Source organism: Cibotium barometz, chromosome 42, assembly GCF_041138505.1.
Source record: "Cibotium barometz isolate CiBa-2024 chromosome 42, ASM4113850v1, whole genome shotgun sequence".
NCBI lineage: Eukaryota > Viridiplantae > Streptophyta > Polypodiopsida > Cyatheales > Cibotiaceae > Cibotium > Cibotium barometz.
The window spans coordinates 22,167,131-22,189,781 of NC_141087.1; the positions used below are offsets into that span (position 1 = coordinate 22,167,131).

Here is a 22,651-nt window from a genome sequence, read left to right on the forward strand (position 1 = left end):
TTGGGTTTTGCGGGTAAGTTGGCAAAGCGCCTTGAAACTATCCTTCACTATTCACTAGGTGCCCATTTGCGGGTAAGTTGGCAAACTAGATCCCACATTTTCTACTCATTGCCTCAGCACTCAAACCATCCTTTACTATACTAATATGCTTTCTACACCTTGAAACCTTACCAAGGACCTCAGCACTCAAACCCTCCTTTACTATACTAATATGCTTTCTACACCTTGAAACCTTACCAAGGACCCTTGTCACTGCATCTCTCTCCAAGGCTGCCCGCAGACAATCCTATCAGAACCCATCACCTCATCACTGGATGGATCCGCAATTGCTTGGCCTCAACAAAACATCAATGCTGCTGGTGTGACATATTGCCATTGTTCTCTCATGGATGTGAATTGTTTGTTCGAAAGCACTGTGTTTCTTATGAGATGCTAAAATTCGAGGTACATACTTAACGTTGGCACAAGCGAGGTACATACTTTAAAAACACAGATGTGCATGCGCACAGACCCCCCCCCCCCCCCCCCCCCCCAAAAAAAAGAAGAAGAAAAAAAGCCCCTCTCCCTTCCCCACCGCTCTTCCTTTCTCTCCTTTCAAATTACACCAATCAATATATGAAGAGAGCAAGGCTTCTGAACCAAAAGAAGGATACACTTGTGCATGTCAAAACAAATATATTTGCTTTGCTGAAAAAATAGTGGAAAAATTGCTCTCAAGGATACAAATATATGCAAGGGATGCGGGACATAAATCATACAACCATCTTCAAGATAAGGTAGCATCCCAAAATAAAAGAGAAAGTGCATCTATACAATAAAAAATGTGGAGAACACTACCATAAATTTAGTGCAATATAATTCACATACAGCTATGATTTACAGAAGCCATCTTCTTCCATGGGATTCCCATCTCTTCCTCATTGGTACTCCTCTTTTGACAACATGTCAGCCTTCTTAAGAATTTCTCAGCCGCTCTTGCTTAGCCCTCTTGGTTTCTGGTTGGTGACGCTTACTTTCCTGGGCAGCAGATGGTCCTCTTTTCAATCGCCTTGACATGGGAGGCTTGACATCCTTAACCTTCCCAGTATTATCACTCTCTAACGATGCATCGCTTAATTCTGCAGGCTACGTAAATAAATTTATTACAAGAACTTGGGCTATAAACAAAAATAAAAAACATAAGCAGGCTGCCACCCACCACCATGCCCAGCCAGGAGGGAGGTTAAGGAGCACATGCATACATGTAGTTAGTTATGCTCATTTATCTGTTGAATTACTTGTATTGGAGTTTGCACAAGAAGCTTACTTCCACATGACATACATCCAACTTCAATGAATGCATCTTAGGCTGGAAACAGGACTTTCACACCCCCCAACCCCCAAAATGGGTCCCTGAGGCGTGAACAGAACCTTGGGGTGGGAAGGGTGGTCTGTATCCAGCCTTAGGATCAAAACCACCTCTCACTCATGTCGTTCCCCATAGGCTAAGATAAGCAATTGCATTACCTGTATTACTGACAGAAGAGTTGCCAGCCGTTGTGGACAGCTCTACTTTTGTTTCTGCCACTGCACAGCCAGAGTTGACAGTACCATATGTTCTGACAGCACCTACTGTCACGATTCCAGCTTCAGCCTCCACTTCAGGCATTTTACAAGAGCCTTTGAATGGGGGCATGTAGCAAAACCTGCAAGCAGGCATATGGTTTAGTGCATCAGGATAAGGCACCCACTTAGCAAATGTACAACATGCACTCCATAGCAAAAACCATTGGTTGATTACTTACCAATCCTCTGGCAAATCCTTGTTGTCAAAGTTGGAATCCAAAATCCGCCATTTCAAGCATTTATTGCATTGAACCCAACTATGGTCAGGAGTGTACTGGGCATTTTCAACCTTCTTTCCCTACATAAAAGAGCACCTAAAGGTTAGACCATTGGCCAGCTCATTGTAGAAACCACAAGTTTAAATTATCTCATCAATTACATTAAAATTGACTTTACCGAGGAAACGCACCACTTCCAAAGAGTCAAAATTTTCATCCCAATACCGATTGGCCATGTTTCCAAGCCAGTCATCCAAAACGGCATAAGCCTCACAGTCTTGAAAACCTTGCTTATTGTTGAGCACGGCAACCCCGTCACTGAGCCTCTATAGCACCGATTTAAAAATGAGAAAAGGTCCCATACAGCAGCTTCACCTTCTAATTTGAGGCTTTCAAGCACAACAAAATAAACGCTAGACACAGTGTTACCACTTAGCCCTACAAAATAGAGAGACTAGTTGCCCTACCCTACAAGATGGAAAGAAGAAGAGCTACCAAACATATTGGTGAAGCTTAGGCTTGCTTACCATTATGTCAGTCACATCAATTACTCCAATAACACCGCGTCCCATATCTGCTGTGTGGATCATTCCTCCTACACGTTTATATGCCTGAAATTACTAGATTAGCACTACTCCAGACCATGGTTATCTGATCATATGTGTGAGCATTTACAGCTCAAACATCCAAACCTTTTACATCAATTCACTGCATTATCTGCGTGCCACCATTCATGTTATATACCTCAATCAGCCGTCCATGCCAGTAAAGAAAAATCCCACAATTTCCACGATCTCTCTCTGCTTGGCTGCGTCCAAGAGTGAGTTCCACCTTCCTTCCCCCCAAAAGTGTGTCTTTGAAGACTCGAGTTTTATTCAGAGATTTATGGAGGCGCCGTGTTTTCACCTTCACAAAAGTTTGCAGGAATTACACAACATTCTCATGTACCCTGTTATTGTATGCCATCGTTTCTAAGACACGACAAGCAAGAAAGTATGTCCATTACCAGTGTCCCTTGTATGTAGATCTTCATCTTTGGCTCTAAGAACATAACTTCCAAGTATGCATGGAGAGAGTAATCCAATGGAACCTGCCATCAAAAGTGTAGAAATTTTACTTTTAAGATGTAGAGATTGATATCACTTAAGGGTAGCTCGTAGACGAGATTTGGTGTGGTGAGTGAATGATGCTTTCACGCATATCTACACACTCGTCTGTAGTAGATTAGACAATACTACTTCAGATTCCGATGAAGAACAATGCAAATCTGGACCTTGAAGATGTCTGCAAAAAATTAAATACTGCACGAATGGCCCCCAAAATAAGTCTAAAATGAAAATTTTATCAAAAAACTAGCATTACTTTGGAGTACAAAGTACTGCATATTTCACGGTCCTCTTTCTCATCCCAAAAGGACTCCTTGATCCGATTTAAGAAGACAGGTGACTCGATACTCGATATGAAGGATAAGCAGTAGCACACGGGCAAGGAGCAAAGGAAACACTAATAACCACCATGGGTGCTCCATTGCATCAGACAAACAGATTTTATTTCTTTGCTTTTCAATGTATGTTAAAGATTCAGAGGTTGCCCTATGCATCTCAAGTCAATGCACGCTCAGAAAAGATGAATTATACCGACTCTTCTTGGGGCCGAACTGCAAAGAGGCTTGGAGAAAACTAAGAGAACATCACTGTCATGGCCCTGTGAAAATGGAACAGCACAAGTGTGGGCATGGTGGTTGCAGAGTCAGAATATTGAATGATTCACATGGGGGGTGCCCGGACAGAGTTTAAGATGTGTGGACATCCCTAGGTGTGAAGGGGGGGAACTAGAACATTAAACTTTAATGTTTATTAAAGTTTGCCCCTAGGCCTTAGTGGCCCCTAGGGACTTTTAAAGTTTGGGGCCCTAGGGATTATTTTGGGGAGGAGGGCCACTCCACTTTTGGAGTGTTTCTCTCTCCTCTCTCTCTCTCTCTCTCTCTTCCCTTTTGGGAGTCGTGGAGCAAAAGTGGGTTCTCTAGCATGGAAAAGCTGGGAAGGAGGAGGCGGCTGCTGAATATACTGGTTGCTACTGTTTTCTGTGAGCTGTGTGCTGGAGCAGGCCGTACAACTGTCGTACAGTGCTGTACGAACAGAAGGTACTGCTGTGGACACAGAGGCGCAGAGCTGTGGGACAGAGATAGGCCGCTGCGACTACTGAATCCAGGTTGTACAGGCTGTACGACTGCAAGTACAGCTCTGTACTTTCTGCAGGTACACTGGACGGCCAGTTTTGGAGCAAGTACAGGTGCTGGGCAATACTGTTGCAGACGGCGCAGGCGACCAGCAGCAAATCAGCAGGCGACTACTTCTGGTTTTCTGCAGAAACAGCCCGTACCGTCAAGTACAATCAAGTACAAGCAAGTATAGTCAAGTACAGACAAGTACAGTGCTGTTTTTCAGATCTGTACTTTCAAAGACAGCATAGAGGTGAACACAAGGAGGAAGGTACAGGCAAGTACGTGCACATGTGTGAAGCAGGGTTGTGGAAACAAGTGCCTGCAAGTACAGTTTGGTACCGTTGCTTCCTCCAGTGCTGTTTCACGAGCTGAATTTGGTAAGCTCCGTTTCTGTTCATCTATCTCTCTTTCTACTGCTTGATGTCTGTTGCAGATATGAGTTATCTGGCCCCTTGTGAGAGGAGGGGTATGGCAGATTGACAAGGGTTGAGACAGAGTTTGGACAGCATATGTATGTATGAGCTGAGATGTTGTATCATGCACTTGAGTTATGCCAGATGTATGCTCATGGCTGCCCTGCTTAGTGATCTTGGCTGATCAGAGGGAGGCACAGTGTGTTATTTGGAGACATAGATCTGTGTGCATAGATCCTCTGTGCTGAGAAGGATTTGTGGGCCGTCAGATTGGACATACAGGTGTAATCTCTTGGCTGATTTTTGTTGTACTCAGCCATTCATATTATTTTAATTGAATAAAGAAATACCGCAAGGGGCGCCAAGCTTTGGGACCAACAGGTGTCGCCTTGTTTTCAGATTAGAGCACTCTAGCTCCAATCTGTTTTGTTTTCACATCTAGACTACAAGTGGACGGGTGACTACTAGTCTACCGCACTCTGGTTTCTATCAGAGGCCGGTTTCAAGGTTCCGTTGCCGGGACCAATCATCAACTTTCTGAAGGGGGTGAGCTCGTGGTTGCTTTGAAGAAAGCCATCGCTGAAAATTCAGCAAACATGTCTGATACAGAGGATGAGTACTTCTATCATGAAGAAGAAGAGCAAGAGACTTCTCCTGAGAGAGATGTATCTGAGGATATTTTTGCAGGAGAACAGGCTGCAGATGTTGAGCCTTATGAGGATGTAACACAGCCAGAAGATGTGCATGGTAAAGAGGATGATGATGCTCGGTTCAAAGATCGCTTGGCTAGTGTTATGGATACTTTTATGCAGCTCACACAGAGCGAGAGATTTGCTGAATTTATGAGATCTCACATAGAACCCCGCACAAAGCCCGAGCAAAAGAAGAAGAAGGTTCGTTCAAAGAATCTTCCTCAGGGTCATAGTGGTACCACTCCACATGATCCATCTCTTGCACAGTTTCCGAACATGCAGCATGCTTTTGGTGCTAACCCACAGAGTTCCTTCTATGAACAGCCACCTATTCCTCAGTAGAATATGCATCCAGGTTATTTTGGTGGTGGCTCGGTGTTCCAATCCATGACTGGGGGTTATCCTCAGGGAGGCATGGGTATGTACGGACCTTTTGGAGCCAATTTTCAGCCTGGCATGCAAGGGAATATGTATGGTGGTACGCAGTTCGGTATCCAAGGAAATATGTTTGGAGGCATGCAACCTGGGATGCAAGGCAATATGTTTGGTGGCATGTAGCCAGGTATGCATAATGGAATGTTTGGAAACATGGCAATCTTGCGAAACCACTTCCATATGATAATCTAACGCCTATGGGAAAGGCGAAGGATTACAAGGAAGGGGGAGCTGCAGTAAAGTTTGACACATTCAGTGGGGCCAAGGATAAACTTAAAGCACTTACCTTTTTACAGCAGTTTGATGCTGCTTTTTCTGGTGGGAATTACACAGAGTCCTCTAAGGTGAGGAGAGCTGCCACTTTTCTCAAGGGCAATGCTTTGCAGTGGTGGTCTACTCTTCTTTTGCAGGGCATAGCACCCACCACATGGGTCCAATTTAAACAGGTTTTCTCTTCCGTATGGCTCACATCTACATTTGAGGTGGATGTTATGACCGCATGGCACAAGCTGGATGCTTCAAAGTGTGATAGTTTGGAGGATTATAATAAGAAGTTTTGGGAAGCTTTACTCCCAGTGACTTCTTACCGTGCGGTGCCATTATCTGAGCAGGTAGAGAAGTATTGTTGTGGGCTGCCCAAGGAGGTACGAGATTATTGTATAAAGACGAGAGTAACGAACATGTCACAGATGATTGAAAATGCTATGACAGCTAATGCGTTACTCACAGGTGGTTCATCTGGGTTTAAAGGCAGTAAGAAATTGAGCAAGAAAGCTGAAAAATTTGGGCATGCTTCTCGTGATGCTAAAGGGTCTTCAGAGACAAAGTATAAGAAGTTGCCAATGCCCAAGAGGACTTCTGAGGAAAGACAGGCTTTGAGAGATGCTCAAAAGTGTTTTTACTGTACTGAAGAGGGGCATATGTCATTCAATTGTCCCAAAAGAAAGTCCCAAAAGGACCCTGACAATAAAGGAGAGCCCAAGCCAAAGAAACAAAAGCCTTCTGCAGGCTTAGTTCCTGATCTTCTGGGGGAGCAGCTAGGTGGTGAAGCTACAGAGTTGTGCAGGGCACGGGGCAAAGTGAGAGATCAGAATGCTTTGATCTTCTTTGACACAGGTGCTAGAGCCAACTTCATTTCACCAGATTTGGCTAGCCGATTGGGGATTCGCGCAGAGGAGATGGGGCCATTACATGAGGCAAATATGGCTTGTCCAGGGTATGCAGAACCCGTTACTCCTATCATTGGGAAGCTTCGGCTTCATATGCAGGGTTATGTGGACAGCGAAGAGTTCTTCATCATGCCTTTGGATGGCTGTGATGTTTTGTTGGGGATGCCATGGTCCCACAGGGTACATGCGGTGGTGGATACTTACAATAGGAAAATCACTCTAACTCATAAGAGGGAAAGAGCATGTATTGGATGTAAAACTCAAAGGAGAATCTGTTCCTATTGTATCCGCTTCGATGATTTCATCAGTAATGAAAAAGCATCTTTCCGCGTACTTGATTTATGTAAAGGATGCACAGGATGATGAGTCTAAGTCTAATTTGTCTATGTTAGATAAGGACAGGACTGATTTCTTAAGTGGGTTTCAAGACTGTTTTTCCGAGTCATTGCCAGGAGAATTACCTCCTGAGAGGCCAAAAGATCATGCCATAGATCTGATTCCTCCTAGTACTCCACCGAATAGACCGCCGTACCGTGTTAGTGCAGCCCAACAGGAAGAGATTATGAGTCAGGTGCAGGAGCTTTTGAATAAAGGGTTGATACAGCCTAGCTCATCACCCTTTTGCTCACCTGTGCTCTTAGTGCAGAAGAAGGATGGTTCTTGGCGCATGTGTATTGATTACAGGACGCTGAACAAGAATACCATCAAGAATCGATTCCCCATACCGAGGATCGATGACATATTGGACAGACCCGAGGATGTGCATAAGACAGCATTCCGAACCACGTTTGGGTTGTATGAGTTCTTGGTTATGCCCTTTGGTTTGACGAATGCGCCTGCCACATTTAACAGAATGATGGACAGGATTTTCAGGCCTCATAGAGAGTTTGTGGGCACATTCTTTGATGATATGATTGTGCATTCACGAACTGAGGAAGAGCATAGAAGGCATTTGGCCATTGTGTTTGCAGAACTCAGAAACCATAGGTTGGTTGTTAATGGCAAGAAGAGTGAGTTCTTTTTGCAAGAGATACATTTCTTGGGGCATATTGTGTCTGGTCATGGAGTCCGTATGGATCCAACAAAGGTGGAAGCAATACTTAATTGGCCAACTTTGAGGACCGTGCATGATGTACGCAGTTTTCTAGGATTGTGTTCCTATTACAGGCGGTACATACGGCACTTTGCTGAAATTGCTTCGCCTCTTCATGCTTTGACGAAGAAAGCAACTCCGTTTAGATGGACTGATCGGGAAATTACAGCATTCAAAAAGCTCAAAGAAAAGCTTACTTCGGACCCAGTATTGGTGTTACCGGACCTCCGAAAGGCTTTTGTTGTCCAGTGTGATGCATGTGGAAGTAGCATTGGTGCAGTTCTCATGCAAGAGGGACATGTCATAGCCTATGAGAGTAGAGTTTTGCAAGATGCTGAGAAGCATTTACAGGTTTATGAGAAAGAGATGTTGGCTGTAATTCACGCTCTTTCTACATGGAAACACTACTTGCTTGGGGCTGATTTCACTGTGTACAGACAGATCATCAGACCTTGCGTTATTTCCTCACGCAAACTAAGCTTTCAGAGAAGCATATGCGTTGGGCAAACTTTCTGTCAATGTTTCACTTCCAGATTGTGCATGTGGAAGGCACAAAGAATGTAGTGGCAGATGCTTTGTCACGCAAGCCACAGGTCTCTGCAGTTTCACTTGCTTATCATCATGAGCTTGATGAAATGAAAGAGCAGTATGCCCATGATGAGGACTTTGAAAGGTTGTATGATCAGATGTCTGAGGGTCAGCGGCATGAGCACTATACTCTCAGAGATGGGTTCTTATTGATGCATGGCTTAGAGAGATTGGGACGCTGATCTTGCCATAATGTATATTTCACTTTGGATATTTTGATGCATCACCAGAATGCAATCGAGGACGCTTGCCATTTTTCAAGAGGGGGGTATGTCATGGCCCTGTGAAAATGGAACAGCACAAGTGTGGGCATGGTGGTTGCAGAGTCAGAATATTGAATGATTCACATGGGGGGTGCCCGGACAGAGTTTAAGATGTGTGGACATCCCTAGGTGTGAAGGGGGGGAACTAGAACATTAAACTTTAATGTTTATTAAAGTTTGCCCCTAGGCCTTAGTGGCCCCTAGGGACTTTTAAAGTTTGGGGCCCTAGGGATTATTTTGGGGAGGAGGGCCACTCCACTTTTGGAGCGTTTCTCTCTCCTCTCTCTCTCTCTCTTCCCTTTTGGGAGTCGTGGAGCAAAAGTGGGTTCTCTAGCATGGAAAAGCTGGGAAGGAGGAGGCGGCTGCTGAATATACTGGTTGCTGCTGTTTTCTGTGAGCTGTGTGCTGGAGCAGGCCGTACAACTGTCGTACAGTGCTGTACAAACAGAAGGTACTGCTGTGGACACAGAGGCGCAGAGCTGTGGGACAGAGATAGGCCGCTGCGACTGCTGAATCCAGGTTGTACAGGCTGTACGACTGCAAGTACAGCTCTGTACTTTCTGCAGGTACACTGTACGGCCAGTTTTGGAGCAAGTACAGGTGCTGGGCAATACTGTTGCAGACGGCGCAGGCGACCAGCAGCAAATCAGCAGGCGACTACTTCTGGTTTTCTGCAGAAACAGCCCGTACCGTCAAGTACAAGCAAGTACAGACAAGTACAGTGCTGTTTTTCAGATCTGTACTTTCAAAGACAGCATAGAGGTGAACACAAGGAGGAAGGTACAGGCAAGTACGTGCACATGTGTGAAGCAGGGTTGTGGAAACAAGTGCCTGCAAGTACAGTTTGGTACCGTTGCTTCCTCCAGTGCTGTTTCATGAGCTGAATTTGGTAAGCTCCGTTTCTGTTCATCTATCTCTCTTTCTACTGCTTGATGTCTGTTCCAGATATGAGTTATCTGGCCCCTTGTGAGAGGAGGGGTATGGCAGATTGACAAGGGTTGAGACAGAGTTTGGACAGCATATGTATGAGCTGAGATGTTGTATCATGCACTTGAGTTATGCCAGATGTATGCTCATGGCTGCCCTGCTTAGTGATCTTGGCTGATCAGAGGGAGGCACAGTGTGTTATTTGGAGACACAGATCTGTGTGCATAGATCCTCTGTGCTGAGAAGGATTTGTGGGCCGTCAGATTGGACATACAGGTGTAATCTCTTGGCTGATTTTTGTTGTACTCAGCCATTCATATTATTTTAATTGAATAAAGAAATACCGCAAGGGGCGCCAAGCTTTGGGGCCAACAGGTGTCGCCTTGTTTTCAGATTTGGGCACTATAGCTCCAATCTGTTTTGTTTTCACATCTAGACTACAAGTGGACGGGTGACTACTAGTCTACCGCACTCTGGTTTCTATCAGAGGCCGGTTTCAATCACCCCCCCCCCGGCCCCCAAAAAAAAAAACACCTATCACCCGCACGGATGCATGGCACTCCTATGCATGCTCCCTTTATCATATCCCCCATCAGCCATCTCTACCCCCATAAGCCATCTCTGCCCTCCCCGCCCAACCACCCCCAGAGTCCACCTTCTTCACAAAGGGCATGGTCCTCAAAGCCATCCGTAGACTACGTAATGGGTGGGGCCCAGGATCACGAGGGACTTGCTGCCGCGTACATCTCACATGTTGATGTTACCCTGGCGCACCTACTAGCCTACATGTTCAATAGAGCCCTTTGTGAAGCATTTCTACCCCTCTTGGTGCAATAACACCACCACCCCCATCCTCAAAGCACTTGATCCTAATAATTGGAGGACGATCATGATTTTTTTTTTCAGCTGGCCTTTGGCCCATCTTGGGCCTTTGGCCCAAGATCCTCCCGTAGTTACCAAATTTCACCGTCCGTAGACAGCCGCCCATAGACGCTTATTTATCCACCAATAGGTGATGCCGCTGAGGAAGCACCAAGGGGGGTTTTGAACCTAGGACCTCTTGGTCCTAGGCAAACACCTTCACCACTTGAGCTATCACCTCATTGGCTGGAGGGCGATCATGATTGGTCATACATTGGCCAAACTCTATGGATAGGTGCTCGAGGCAGAGCTCAGTTGATTTGCGGAGAGAGAGAGATGGAGAGCCTCAAGACAGGCAGGCTTTCGAAGGAGCTACTCTACCCTTGACCACATCTTCACCCTCCGTGCCATAAATCGAGGAGGACAGAGCATGACATCAAAGGATTTACTGTTGCTTTTAGGATTTCTGCAAAGCTTTTGGTACTATACTATGAGCCCCCGCCTCCTACAACCTCTACAAGAGAGGATTTCCATCTGACATGGTTTGGAGAATCATCGCCCCCTACAAGTCCATCACCAAGACAAGTGAGAGCCCCACCCAAGAGGTGCATCGCAAGAGATTTCCAGCACTACTGGGGTGAAACAAGGCTTCCCTCTATCACCCACTCTTTTTGGCCTTTACACTGATGAGATCTCGAGCTTCACTAACAGATTAGGTAGGGCTGGTCCCACACTCGCAGGCATATTGATCCCCCTAATCGTCTTCCTTCCAAATTCAGCCGAGGGGCTTCAAAGACATTTGGATGCTTACAAGATTTTTGCACTCAACGGGACCTCACTGTTAACCTTGGTAAAACCAAGGTAAGTCCTCACCACCTCATAATGGATAAGCCCCACGAAGTTCTTCTTTGCTTGTGATGGGGGTTTTGGCACTTCAAAGCTTTATTGAACCTTGTCTGAATGCTCACATGTACTTGAGTGGTCCTATATGGTTTAGAAAAATTAGCCACAAAGCTTTTACCTTTCAAAAATTTGATGGTGATGTTTACTCTATCTCATGTTTTATGTTATGCTTTAATCTTGTCAATTTGATTCAAATGTATGATTTGTTTCTTGATGTCTATGTGAGTTTGATTAATTCTGCAAGAAGTACATGAGGTCTCGTGACAGTGGTATCAGAGCTATGGGTACTTGCACTTGAAGAATATGGAAAAGTTCACAAAAATCCAGAGGATAAAGAAGAAAAAAGCTCAAAGACTCTTGGACAAAGTTTGAATGGTTTATGGATGGAACTACAGAGGGGATCCTCTAGACATTGTTTCATCCTATGTCTACCTTGGTGCCACTTTCAATGGCCCGCGCTTCACCATGGTTCCCGCAGCAAATGCCTTAGTGACACCGGGATATGCAACATTGAGCCTACCTGAGTGGCATTGCTTCCAAGTGCCGAAGGCGAAGGGTTGGCTTTTTGACACCCTCGTTACACCAACCTTGATGTATGGGGCAGACTTCTGGGGGCTAGATTTCTTCGATGGGGATTGGCAACGAGTTGAGAGGCCCCAGGTCATGATGTTCTCCCATATGATCCATCATATACAGCAAACCATCAGTCCCACACTAGACTAAACACGGATCCCCACAATACCTGAGGCTTTCCCTGGAGTCCTCGAGGCATCTAGCACTCGAGGGCCACCCTGGAGTATGTTATGCCCAAGTTTCCACTTTGGTTCTCAAGATATGGGCTCCATCCTCTACACCCACTGCACATGGATCACACCTTTGGAGCTCCCACCAAAGATGCACTCCTATAGAGATCACTTCCTCATGCTCACTGATGATGGATTCATCGAGCAGCCAGGCTACTGCAGTGTTCACATGTCCCATTCCATGCAATTGCTATTGGCTAGATGCAGGTTTCATCCCACCGCCTCCGGGTGGAGACAAAGAGCTGAGCGCATCTTTAGAGCCAAGAAGCTCATACTAAGACATAGGAAGGAGAGGATCTACCGAATATGCCACATAGGTTGAGACAAAGGAGCATTACATATGACTATGAGATCCGTAAGAGGTTTCAATGTCTTTTCTATGAGAGATTTGGCCCACTTTCCAGGATCATTGACTTCCCGCACCAACGCTGCCTAGGTCTCTTCTTGCTCAAGCTCTCCAAACACGGGACACTTTCTTTGGCCCCAACCACCCCGACCCTTCCCTCATCAACCAACCATCACCAGCTTCTTCCGGACCCAAGAGGAGGAGGACACCCATACAGTGGATCCCGTGGACCCACCTTGGGCTGTTTGTAGACCCACCTCGCCCGAGACGAGTTACCTCGGACCAGGCCTCCGCATTCCAACATGCTTGGCGCCCCTAGACCTCGGCCACGATCCCCTCATCAGCTCCACATCCAAGACATGCTCCATCGCTATCAAGATACCTTTCTATGTGACATAGCTGAGGGAGACTTCTCGGCCATACTCATTAGCCCCACACTTGATATTTTGGAGAGTGGTATGCCATCTATTGGGAGCTCATGCTCCTTTGATGTTTCATGTTCCTTGTATTCCATGATGAGATTTCCATGAAGAGTTTTACATCACTCCAATGAGATGTTTGATTTGTTCTATTTTGTTATTCCATAATGAGATTTCCATGGAGAGTTTTGCATCACTCAAGTGAGATAGTATGATTTGTTCTATTTTAATTTTCGTTCCATGATGAGATATGCCATCGACATTAATGTATCAGTTTGTTTCCATAGGCCCATTGGGTCTTTAGTAGATGCTTATCTCTCTCTCTCACTCTAGGATCAACCTCAGCAAAACCAACATCATGGACTTCCAACACTTCCTACCAATGCAGGCTGGCCGGTTCTTTCTCTATAGAGGGGCCCGAGTAGCAATCATCTCGTCTTTTCTTTTCCCTTTAAGTAGATCCTTCTATAGTTGCAACTTGAGTGCTCACCCAAAAGCAGCTTTGTCTCCCACCCAAAGGTGGTACAATTATGGTAGCAATCAGCCCAAATGTCTCTGAGGAGCTTGCAAGGATTTTAACTCGGGACCTCCCCCTTCTTGGTCACAAGCCCAGAATGACCCATTGGCGAGATCATCTCATCTTGTGTCTATCTCAGAGTTGTCTTCAAAGTTCACAGGCCTGACCTTCTCCATGATACCACTGCCCACGTAGGCCTAGCCAGATGATACCCATTCAAAGCACGCTTGGAGAGATGGTGTTTCCGGGCCCACTTCCAAGAGCCTTGCACCAAGTGTTGGTTGTACTTCTCAAGGTCTAAGGAATCATTCAAGTCCCACACCACACCATCCCCTCGCAAGATTCGTTGGCCCCATGCATCCGTCACGTCACTAGTGAGAGAGCACGATGCCTCATGAGAGCCAAACGCCCCCGCATCTAGATGCCTCATGAGAGCCAGACGCCCCCGCATCTAGGGATTCAAGCCTTCTATCCATCAAGGGACTCCATCGCAACTTTATGCGCTTGACTATGGAGGATGGTACTTGTATGGACCATGTACCTCAAAACCCTAATAGGGTTAAGATAACCCACATCGAATATGACCATGATAGATTATGGCTAGCAGCTCACCTCCCAGCCCCATATGCTCCCTTCCAGAACCACACCCAAGCCTAGGGTCAAATTCTCGTGAGTCATCCAAGCCTCGAGACAGTGTGCCATGGTGTCCCATGCCGTCCTGCAGCTACTCTAGCCTTGAGGTTTTGCCTGCCTCCAATTATTGTGGTCCAAAGGTCATATACATCCTCCAGCTACTCTAGCCCTAAGATCATGCACACCTTCGAGACCTCCCTCTCTATGTGGATACCTCATAATGACCATAAGTGAGCCCAAACTCACTTATATAGTAATACCCAGGCTATATTCATTGCCTTGACAAAATTTTGTATGCAGTCCCAAGCAATGTGATAGGCCTCCAGTGGGGCAATGTTAGTCTTATCAACACCCTTAAGGATAAGATGGATAAGACCCTTGGTAAGAAAAGGAGGCATAGAGTCTATGTTCCACATATCGTATAATGCCAGTGATCTCATCCCCAATGTCATCCCAAAAACTTTTTTTAAAACATGGGGGAGAGGCTATCATCCCCAAGACATTTACCATATGGTAATGCCTCAATCGCATGTCTAAGTTCATCTGCCAAAAAAGGGGCATCAAGTAAAGCTCATGGAGATGGCACATTTCATGGCTAAAGGCCAAGATTTGCCTCATGATTTTTGGTTCAAGGCAAGAAAATACAAGGTTTTGTAGCCTTGGATGTAATAGTTTTCTTGCTTTTAGTTTTAATTTAAAGCTTGTTGCATTAGGGCATTCTCATAACCCTTCTGCCTACTTCTTGCAACCCTCTTGCATTGGCACAATCTTATCATCTTCACCTAGACATTGTTTCAAGCTACTAATGTGAAATTCAAGGTGAAGCTTGATTTTAGGAGACAGTGCTAACAGATAAGCCATATCACTTATTATCATCTTTGTGATCTGGTAAGGACCACAACATCGTGACAACAAATATAATGCTTGTCAGTCGCATCGTCTTAAGAGTCTTAAAGGTATACCCACATGCCCTCCAAGAAGTCTCTTGAAGTTCTTTTCTGGTTATCGTAATACTAAGCATGATCCTAAACACTCTTTACGCTCTCCCTTTCAGCTTTCAACATCTCTTGCATATCTTGCAAAGAAGTCCACAACTGATTGTATCTCGACTCCCCTTAGGCCTATAGCTGTGGATGACTTCGATTGATATCCATACATAAGCATGAACGGGTTATATCCAAAAGCCACATGCTTATTACTATAAAAAGTGAACTCTATCTGTGGGAGATACCGTTCCCACCATCTCACATGCTTCAGCCTTCATGTGGCTACACTGTACCCTTGTCATTCATATGATTATTTTACCCGCGTAACCAGTTTCCCTCTTTTTTTAGCATGACAAGGTTACTTCATGTTCGTTGTAACACTCGTGGTCTCACAGACCCTTTGGTCTGTTTCGTAGACATTAATAAACTTTTCTTTCTTTCTTTCTTTCTCTCTCTCTCTCTCACTATGAAGCATAGCATTGCAATATCGTATATATAATCCTGTATGATAGTATTGTATGCATACTGCAATGAATTTTATTTTATCACTTAAGCTAACACCGAATCCTTTCACATCAGCCGAATCTCTCTCTTCGACATTTTAGGCTATGTCAACCTCTTTATAATGCTCTATTAACTCAGTAAGCCAACGAGGGTAAACTCGTCTTTCAAATAAACAATGAACAGCTTTGCAGAACATGGTCCCAGCACATTATAGGTTTGTGCAACTTAAATAACATCACAGAGACCCCCAAGCTGTAGTTGAGTTGGAGGAGTTCGACTTTGCTGGGAGGAAGTTGAGCTGGTGGAAACGTTGAACTCTGCCAGGACTAGGAGGAACCGGGGTTCAAACCCTGCTGGCTTTACTCGGTGGATGCTATGATACATAGTAATTAATCTCTCAAAAAAAATAGCATCACGCAACTGTCAAAATGCAGATTCTTATACCTCTTTTGTCATTTGAGATGGACGCATGCGTACACGCCGGGATCGAATTGTTATATCGCGTTTGAACCTGTGCCCAGCTTCTGTAGATTTTGGGTCCCACTGGAGACTGTAGTTTGATCCCCACCGGTCCATATTATAAATGCAAACAGTTGTTCCAGTGCCTTCTCCAACAGCAGAGAACCTTGACCCAATGCTGTACTCGTTAAAGGGTGAGAACTCCTTTACAGCCTTCAATCTAGCCTCGGCTTCCTCCTGGCTATGGACTTGCAAATCAAACTCCATCCAACCACCTTCCTTCCGATATGTAATCAGAGGGATTTCGACCTCCTGCAAGAGTACACAATCATATAGAAATCTACTTCAAAACTTTGAAGAAATAGATCATCTAAGAGTCACACATTGAGATTTTCCAGCACAGTATCAGATCTTGTATTGCTCCGGGTACTTGTCCCTTCCCTCCACATCCCCAGGTTGTGGGGCCAAAATGGCACCCAGACGTGTCCAAAAAGTGGAATGCAAGAACCATCAGCAAAGATACTAGAACAAGAGAAGGCTGAACATAAATCTTACTTCTTTTCCTTCATTGTAGGACCGAGAAAGAAATGCAATAGACCGTGTCTCCTTACTTTGGGTAAACACCACAGCATCCTTGCCGAGCCGCATTGCCCCCGTCTGTTACAAACGCCACATACACATCAACTATCACAATATGCATTTTCAGATGTGCCAAAGAGAGACCATGCTGTTGCATTTGTATTTCCATTGCATCATCCACAACGTACCTTGAAACCAACCCCAAACCGTCCAATGAGACCATCGTCGTCGTCATCTGGTCTCTTGTGACCAAATGAGACCATGCGCAAAACATCTGAATGGCTCATACCTGTTCCATTATCCCGTACAGAGAGGACTGGTATCTGGGCCTTTGCCAATTTGGAAAACTCTTCATCAATGGTGATATCAATCCTGCTCAAAATCAGAGAAACAACAGCTAAAACACACTTCTATTATGAAATCCAACTTTCAGGGCAGAAGAAGGGTTTGTTTTTCAACAAAGATAAGTGACTTTACAACTACTTGAGGAGCTCAACCTTGTTGCTTTTGCATCTCGGGCATTATCGATGAGCTCTGCTAACGCTCCGAAAATCCAAGACGCGTGATTTTGTCCAAGTGTCTCCAGATAGCTGGGATGTGTCTGTGCATATTTTGGCAGCCCATGACAAGGCTTCTCATCTTTCTCAATCAAATCCAACTGGCTTCTCCTCTGTTGCACTGACACATCTGCCTTCAACTGCTCTCTCAGAACTGCCAAGATGTAATGACCCAGGTTATAGACTGAAGCAAATAGCTGTTACAGTACATTCATTTTTATCCAAAGCATTTTCAATTATTGCCCATTACCAAAAGTAACACTTGGGTTCAACACCGGCTTTATTGGAGCATAAAAACTTGACAGTGCAGAAGCCTTCTGCTGTCGGTAGCTGACCACAACTTTTTGCTTGGGGTGAATCGAGCCCTGAGCAGGCGGATTAATCAGCAGTTCCCATCCAGGGATTGTCACAACAGCAACCTATGCACAAACCCATAGACTTCAGTCATTTTAGGCTTCATGCATTCAGCAGCTGGCTGAACTGAAGAAGTGATAACTAACAAAGAAGCCTCACCTTGCGGTACTGCATTAAGAATGTGAGAAATCTTTGCCATTCATCTAACCGGGCAGGATTGGCCCCCAAAGGGAGGAAGTCAAAAGTCCGTAAAATGTCGAGGGGGTAAATTGAATCCGCCTCCAGCTTCTGAATGATCAATTGAGATGGCCTGTCACAATACAAGATAGAACTTAGACACAAGGAAGACTCTAATTCCCATCAACCAACCCATGACTTTCATGAGCTCTTCATATGGCCATCCTGCACCATATGGCTCTTAAAAAGCAACGACAGAAACTTACAGCGTGATAGGAACCTTGTAGCTCTGAATGTCAGAAACAAATTTATTATCTTTCAAGAGCAACCCCCTCCAGCATTGTTCACCTGCAGAAAACAAGAAAAGAAAAAATGATGGTGATGATGATAATATGAGTTCTGAGTTCGAAGAGGAAGAAAAAAAGACACAAACATACATACACTACATGCACAGTGCACACACACACTTATATACACAGACGTGCGTGTGCACACATGCATGCTCAAGAAAAAAAAAAACCAAAAGGCTATCCATTACTACTCAATTGGTTAAGCCCAATGATCTTTATAAGACTTTGTGTACCGTCACCCGTGTCTATGATCATCACATTTTTAAGTTGTTCTCAAAGTATTCAGGACACAACACCCAAGCATGGACCAGCCGAGAAATACCTTTCAATTGTTAATCTTGTTGCCAAAAAGATTCTCTAGCTTGCCCCATACCTCCTTGGCTGATTTGTCAAAGTCCATATGCTCTATGAGGCTATCTGGTGAGGCTGAGTCCAATAAGTGCAAGGACTTTGTCGTTCTTGTCTTACTAGATGCAAATCTTCTCGGCACCTTGATCTGCTGCAGGTTTCTTTTCAATGCCCTGTTGACGACATTCCACACTGCGTCTTTCATCAGGAGAAACATGATCTTTGTCTTCTAGGTAGGAAAGTTAGAGCCATTGAATTTCTCCAATGCAATGTTGGTTCTATTGGTCTCCACAGCTCACATTTCCAAAGACCAGTTGCTGATGTGACATTGCAAGTAAAGTAGGTGGCGGAGGCGGCAACGACACCCTGCACTGTGGTGCTATGTGACACACTGGCTCAACATTCAATGTAATGTTATACAACATTAATACCCTTTTTTGTCCCCATTGTGACCCCGTTCAGGCACGAGCTACGTAGGTCAATCTCCCAGCCTTAGGTGTTAGGGTAAGTCCCTTAACCCACTTGGAGAACAAGCATATAGAGGCATCTGAGGTTAGGTAACATCTAAGTCAGTCCATAGAAGCATATAGAAGCATGTAGGAGTTACATGTGCACGGGCCAGCCACAAGGCATGCTACATGCCTAACATTTGATGCTAAGCATCATGGACACCTCATTATTTCAGTCGGCAGTAAATTTCCCGCATATACAATAGTCGGCCAGCATAAATGTTATTCCAGCATTTAATGCTAGCACCTACATTTAATGCTTAAAATCACAAGTTGTGGGCTGTAATAACTGGACAACAGCAGCATACTAGCACCGACCAGCAGCATACCACACCTACATAAGCAGCCATCTCATTCTACAAGAGTTCAGTAAGGTATTCAAGTGAACATGTGTGCTTAAATTCCCTCGGCCAGCATATGTGCATATCCTCGGCAGTTCTGGATTTGCATAAGTGGCTTCAAAGAGTCTTCTGCATAGTTACTAACTATTGATGACTAGCTGGTTATTTGCAGTAGCAGTAACTATTGATGACTAGCTGGTTATTTGCAGTAGCAGTAATCACTATAAAAGTGATTACTCCAATGGTAGCTATACTCGAGATCTGCCAAGCTTTATACATGTGTGATTCATGCCAGTGAGTTGCTTTAGACAGTTTTACATGAGGCAAGATTGATGTACACGAGTGTTCCTACACTTACAGTAGCCCCAAGATTATAATGAGGAATATTGTCCAGGACATATTGATGTGGTGTGCTAACCTAAAAGTCAACCTGAATGTTAGCTCCCTTCAAGTGGGACGCTAGTTGTGTCAAGGTGGGATTGGAAAGGAATTGATCACTCCAACTTAATCTTGTGTCTAAAGCAGGTCTTTTACAGATAGTATCCTGGTGGTATGGGATGCTATGATACATCTATATTCCTCTTTAGTGGATGTCTCAACTGCAGTAGTTGATTTGAGTAATCAATTACAGGAAGGAAGCAAGAATGAGATTGTGATTGCAGATGATCGGAGAGAGTATAATGTAGTTGCTTGTATTTGCAACTATGATTTAGTCTATATTTTAAGTAAAGTAGTTCTGCTTTGCCAAATGCTAGATGAAGCTTATTTGCCCTCCCTACTTATCGCGCATCGGGTCAGCTCCCATGTGCCTTGATCTCTGGCAAGAGTACAGTTCTACATCTTTCTTTCGCCTCACCTAGGGAGGAGTGGGCAACCCCTGGGTACCTACTTGCAGCTTTTCCGCTGTAAATTCAAGAGGAGGATTCCATGCCTTCTACACCAACTATTATCTCTTCATCCATTCCTCAACCCAAGGAATCCATCTTACATGGAACCAATTACTTAATTGGGCACTATAGATGAAGACTCTCTACTGATGCCTCTCCCGATGCAACTTCTCCTCAGGCTGAGATTGATGCCTATGCTGACAAAGATCCAAGGGCTCATGCCTTTATCTTCTTCAACATGAAACCCTCTATAACTTTGATGACAATGATGAGAAAACTGCAGAAGAATTGTGAGATACCATCCAGAGGAGGTATCACCATGAGACCTTCTGCTCAAAAGGTAGCCTTGGAGATTAAGCTCTCCAACCTGAAGATTGCCAATACTGCCAGCATCATGGATTCTGGGATGGAATTCATAACCATTCAAAACCAATTAGTCTCTTTGGGGAGCAAAGCTACCAACAAGGACTTTGTCAATCGTCTCCTCGCCAAATTGCCCAAGACTTTCTCTGCTTTTTGTGATACTATATCACTTCTTCCTTCTATTCCTGATCTACATACCATTGTTGGCATGCTTCAAGACAAGGCCATGAGAAAAGACAGCCAGGGTACTTCAGACACCCTTCTTCAGGCTAAGGAACAAAGTAAATGGCAGCCCAAGGTTTCCACAGGTGACCACAAACCTGCCAACAATCCCGCTCATAAGGAGCGAGCTTGTAATTTTTGTGGTCTCAAAGGTCACATTCAACCTCATTGTCACAAGAAAAAGAGGGAAGATCGTTTTGCTAAGAAACCCCCCAATAAAACCTCTTCATCCATCAACCAAACTCAAAAATCCTCTTCCCACATGACTCTTGACAAGACCATTCTTCATGACATTCATCCCAACTCTTCGACGGTGTCCATTGGTGATGCTTCCAACTTGGAGGCCTCATCGGTTGATAATGTGCAACTTAACTCTTCCCCGGGCCAACCTTCAAAAATTCAGGATATGCTTCATGTTCCCAAGCTCTCCAACAATCTCCTCTTAGTTTTTTGGATTGCGGAGAAAGGATCTGGTGTCTACTTTAGCCGTCCTTGAGATCATCAACACGAGCACCTAGAGTTGGGGTGGCCGAGGAAGGAGGAGGAACCTTGATGGTAAGCTCTAGATGAGAGCGAGAATCATATGAGGGTTCTACAAAGTAAACATCGTGAGAAATCACAAAGGATCGCGACTCCGGATCCCATAATCTGTAAGCTTTGGAATGAGAGCTATATCCAAGGAATTTAAACTTCCTGGACTTGGGATCAAATTTGGATCTGTCATAATCAAGGATATGAACATAGGCATCACAACCGAAAACCTTGAAATGAGAGACGGAAGGTTTCTGTCCAGTAGAAGCCTCCTTTGGAATCATATGAGAAACCGCCTTTGTAGGCGAGCGGTTGATGATGTAAACAACAATGCTCATAGCCCACAAAGAGGGAGGAAGATCAGAAGAAGAAAGCATGGGACGGGCCATCTCCTAAACAGTCATGTTCTTGCGTTCAACCACACCATTCTCCTGAGGAGTGTGAGGTGTGGAAAATTGCCAATTATACCTTTCTGTGAGCAAAAATTATGGAAGGCTTTGGAGATGAATTCTCTCCATTGTCGGAGCGAGCTTGTTGAACCTTCTATGTGGTCACAGTCTTGACCACAATCACCCACTCTTAGAAGCGGGAGAAAGTTTTTCTACCAAGAGATAAACCCAAACTTTACGTGAGTAATCATCAATAATAAGCATAAAGTACCTAGCTCCTACTTGAGTAGCAGTTTGCATGGGCTGCACAAGTCCATATGAATGAGCTCCAGAATATGAGACGCCCGATGAGTAGCCTCTTGAGGAAAGGGGTCTAGGTGTTGCTTGCCATGAAGACAAGCCACACAAGTGGAGTAGGAGAGTTTCAGTGGTGGAAGGCCCTCGACCATCTGTTGAGAAGACAACAGCTTCACAGAAGTATAATTCAGATGCCCGTAGCGAGCATGCCTCAAATAAGTGTCCACATGAGCTACCAAGGCATGATAGCTGTGAAGAAGTTGTTGCAAATGAGATTGGGACTCAGTCAAAGAGCCACCAAAGTCCTTCAACCAATAAAGACCACCTTCCTGGATACGTGTGGCAACAATCTGCAACCACCATCTTCTCGACTATCAACTTCTTTTACCCCTACCTCTCCACCCCCACTTCCTCCTACCCTGGCTTCTCCTCCTTCTCTTCTTGCTCCTGTGTGCAACGGAGGATTGCCCCCACGATTCCACGATGGCTGGAAAACCATTGTTCGTGATTCTCATCTCCCCGATATGGAACTTCATCAGCTTGTTGATTCTTCAGCACAATCTTTGACACGAGCACGGAGATTACAGCAGCTTCGTCATTCTTGTAACCTCGCCCTTATGAGTACAGTGACACAATCATATGAGGCTACTACAACTAAAGAGGCTCTTGCTCTTCCTGAGTGGCGGGCA

At 44.8% G+C, this 22,651-nt stretch overlaps 1 protein-coding gene across 4 annotated transcripts in view; it reads right to left on the reverse strand.

The window, feature by feature from the left end:
- Positions 1 to 660: 660 nt before the first annotated feature.
- The window catches only part of LOC147614261 (uncharacterized), a 54,011-nt gene continuing 32,020 nt past the window's right edge, over positions 661 to 22,651 (reverse strand). Inside the window, exons 3-16 of one of the 4 annotated variants that reach the window (XR_015263095.1) lie at positions 17,992 to 18,073; positions 17,708 to 17,858; positions 17,445 to 17,613; positions 17,135 to 17,348; positions 16,826 to 17,009; positions 16,614 to 16,715; positions 16,044 to 16,370; positions 2,830 to 2,913; positions 2,568 to 2,729; positions 2,351 to 2,434; positions 2,002 to 2,149; positions 1,785 to 1,903; positions 1,507 to 1,685; positions 661 to 1,118 (exon numbers count right to left, since the gene is read on the reverse strand). Coding sequence is in view for 2 of the 4 variants with exons in the window: in XM_086780810.1 (XP_086636936.1) it covers positions 955 to 1,118; positions 1,507 to 1,685; positions 1,785 to 1,903; positions 2,015 to 2,149; positions 2,351 to 2,434; positions 2,568 to 2,729; positions 2,830 to 2,913; positions 16,044 to 16,370; positions 16,614 to 16,715; positions 16,826 to 17,009; positions 17,135 to 17,348; positions 17,445 to 17,613; positions 17,708 to 17,858; positions 17,992 to 18,073 (2,156 nt within the window). In the remaining 2 variants the exon portion in view is untranslated. Of the gene's footprint in view, positions 1,126 to 1,506; positions 1,686 to 1,784; positions 1,904 to 2,001; positions 2,150 to 2,350; positions 2,435 to 2,567; positions 2,730 to 2,829; positions 2,914 to 16,043; positions 16,371 to 16,613; positions 16,716 to 16,825; positions 17,010 to 17,134; positions 17,349 to 17,444; positions 17,614 to 17,707; positions 17,859 to 17,991; positions 18,074 to 22,651 lie in introns of all 4 variants that reach the window. The other 3 variants (XR_015263096.1, XM_086780810.1, XM_086780811.1) reach the window with 3 other exon arrangements.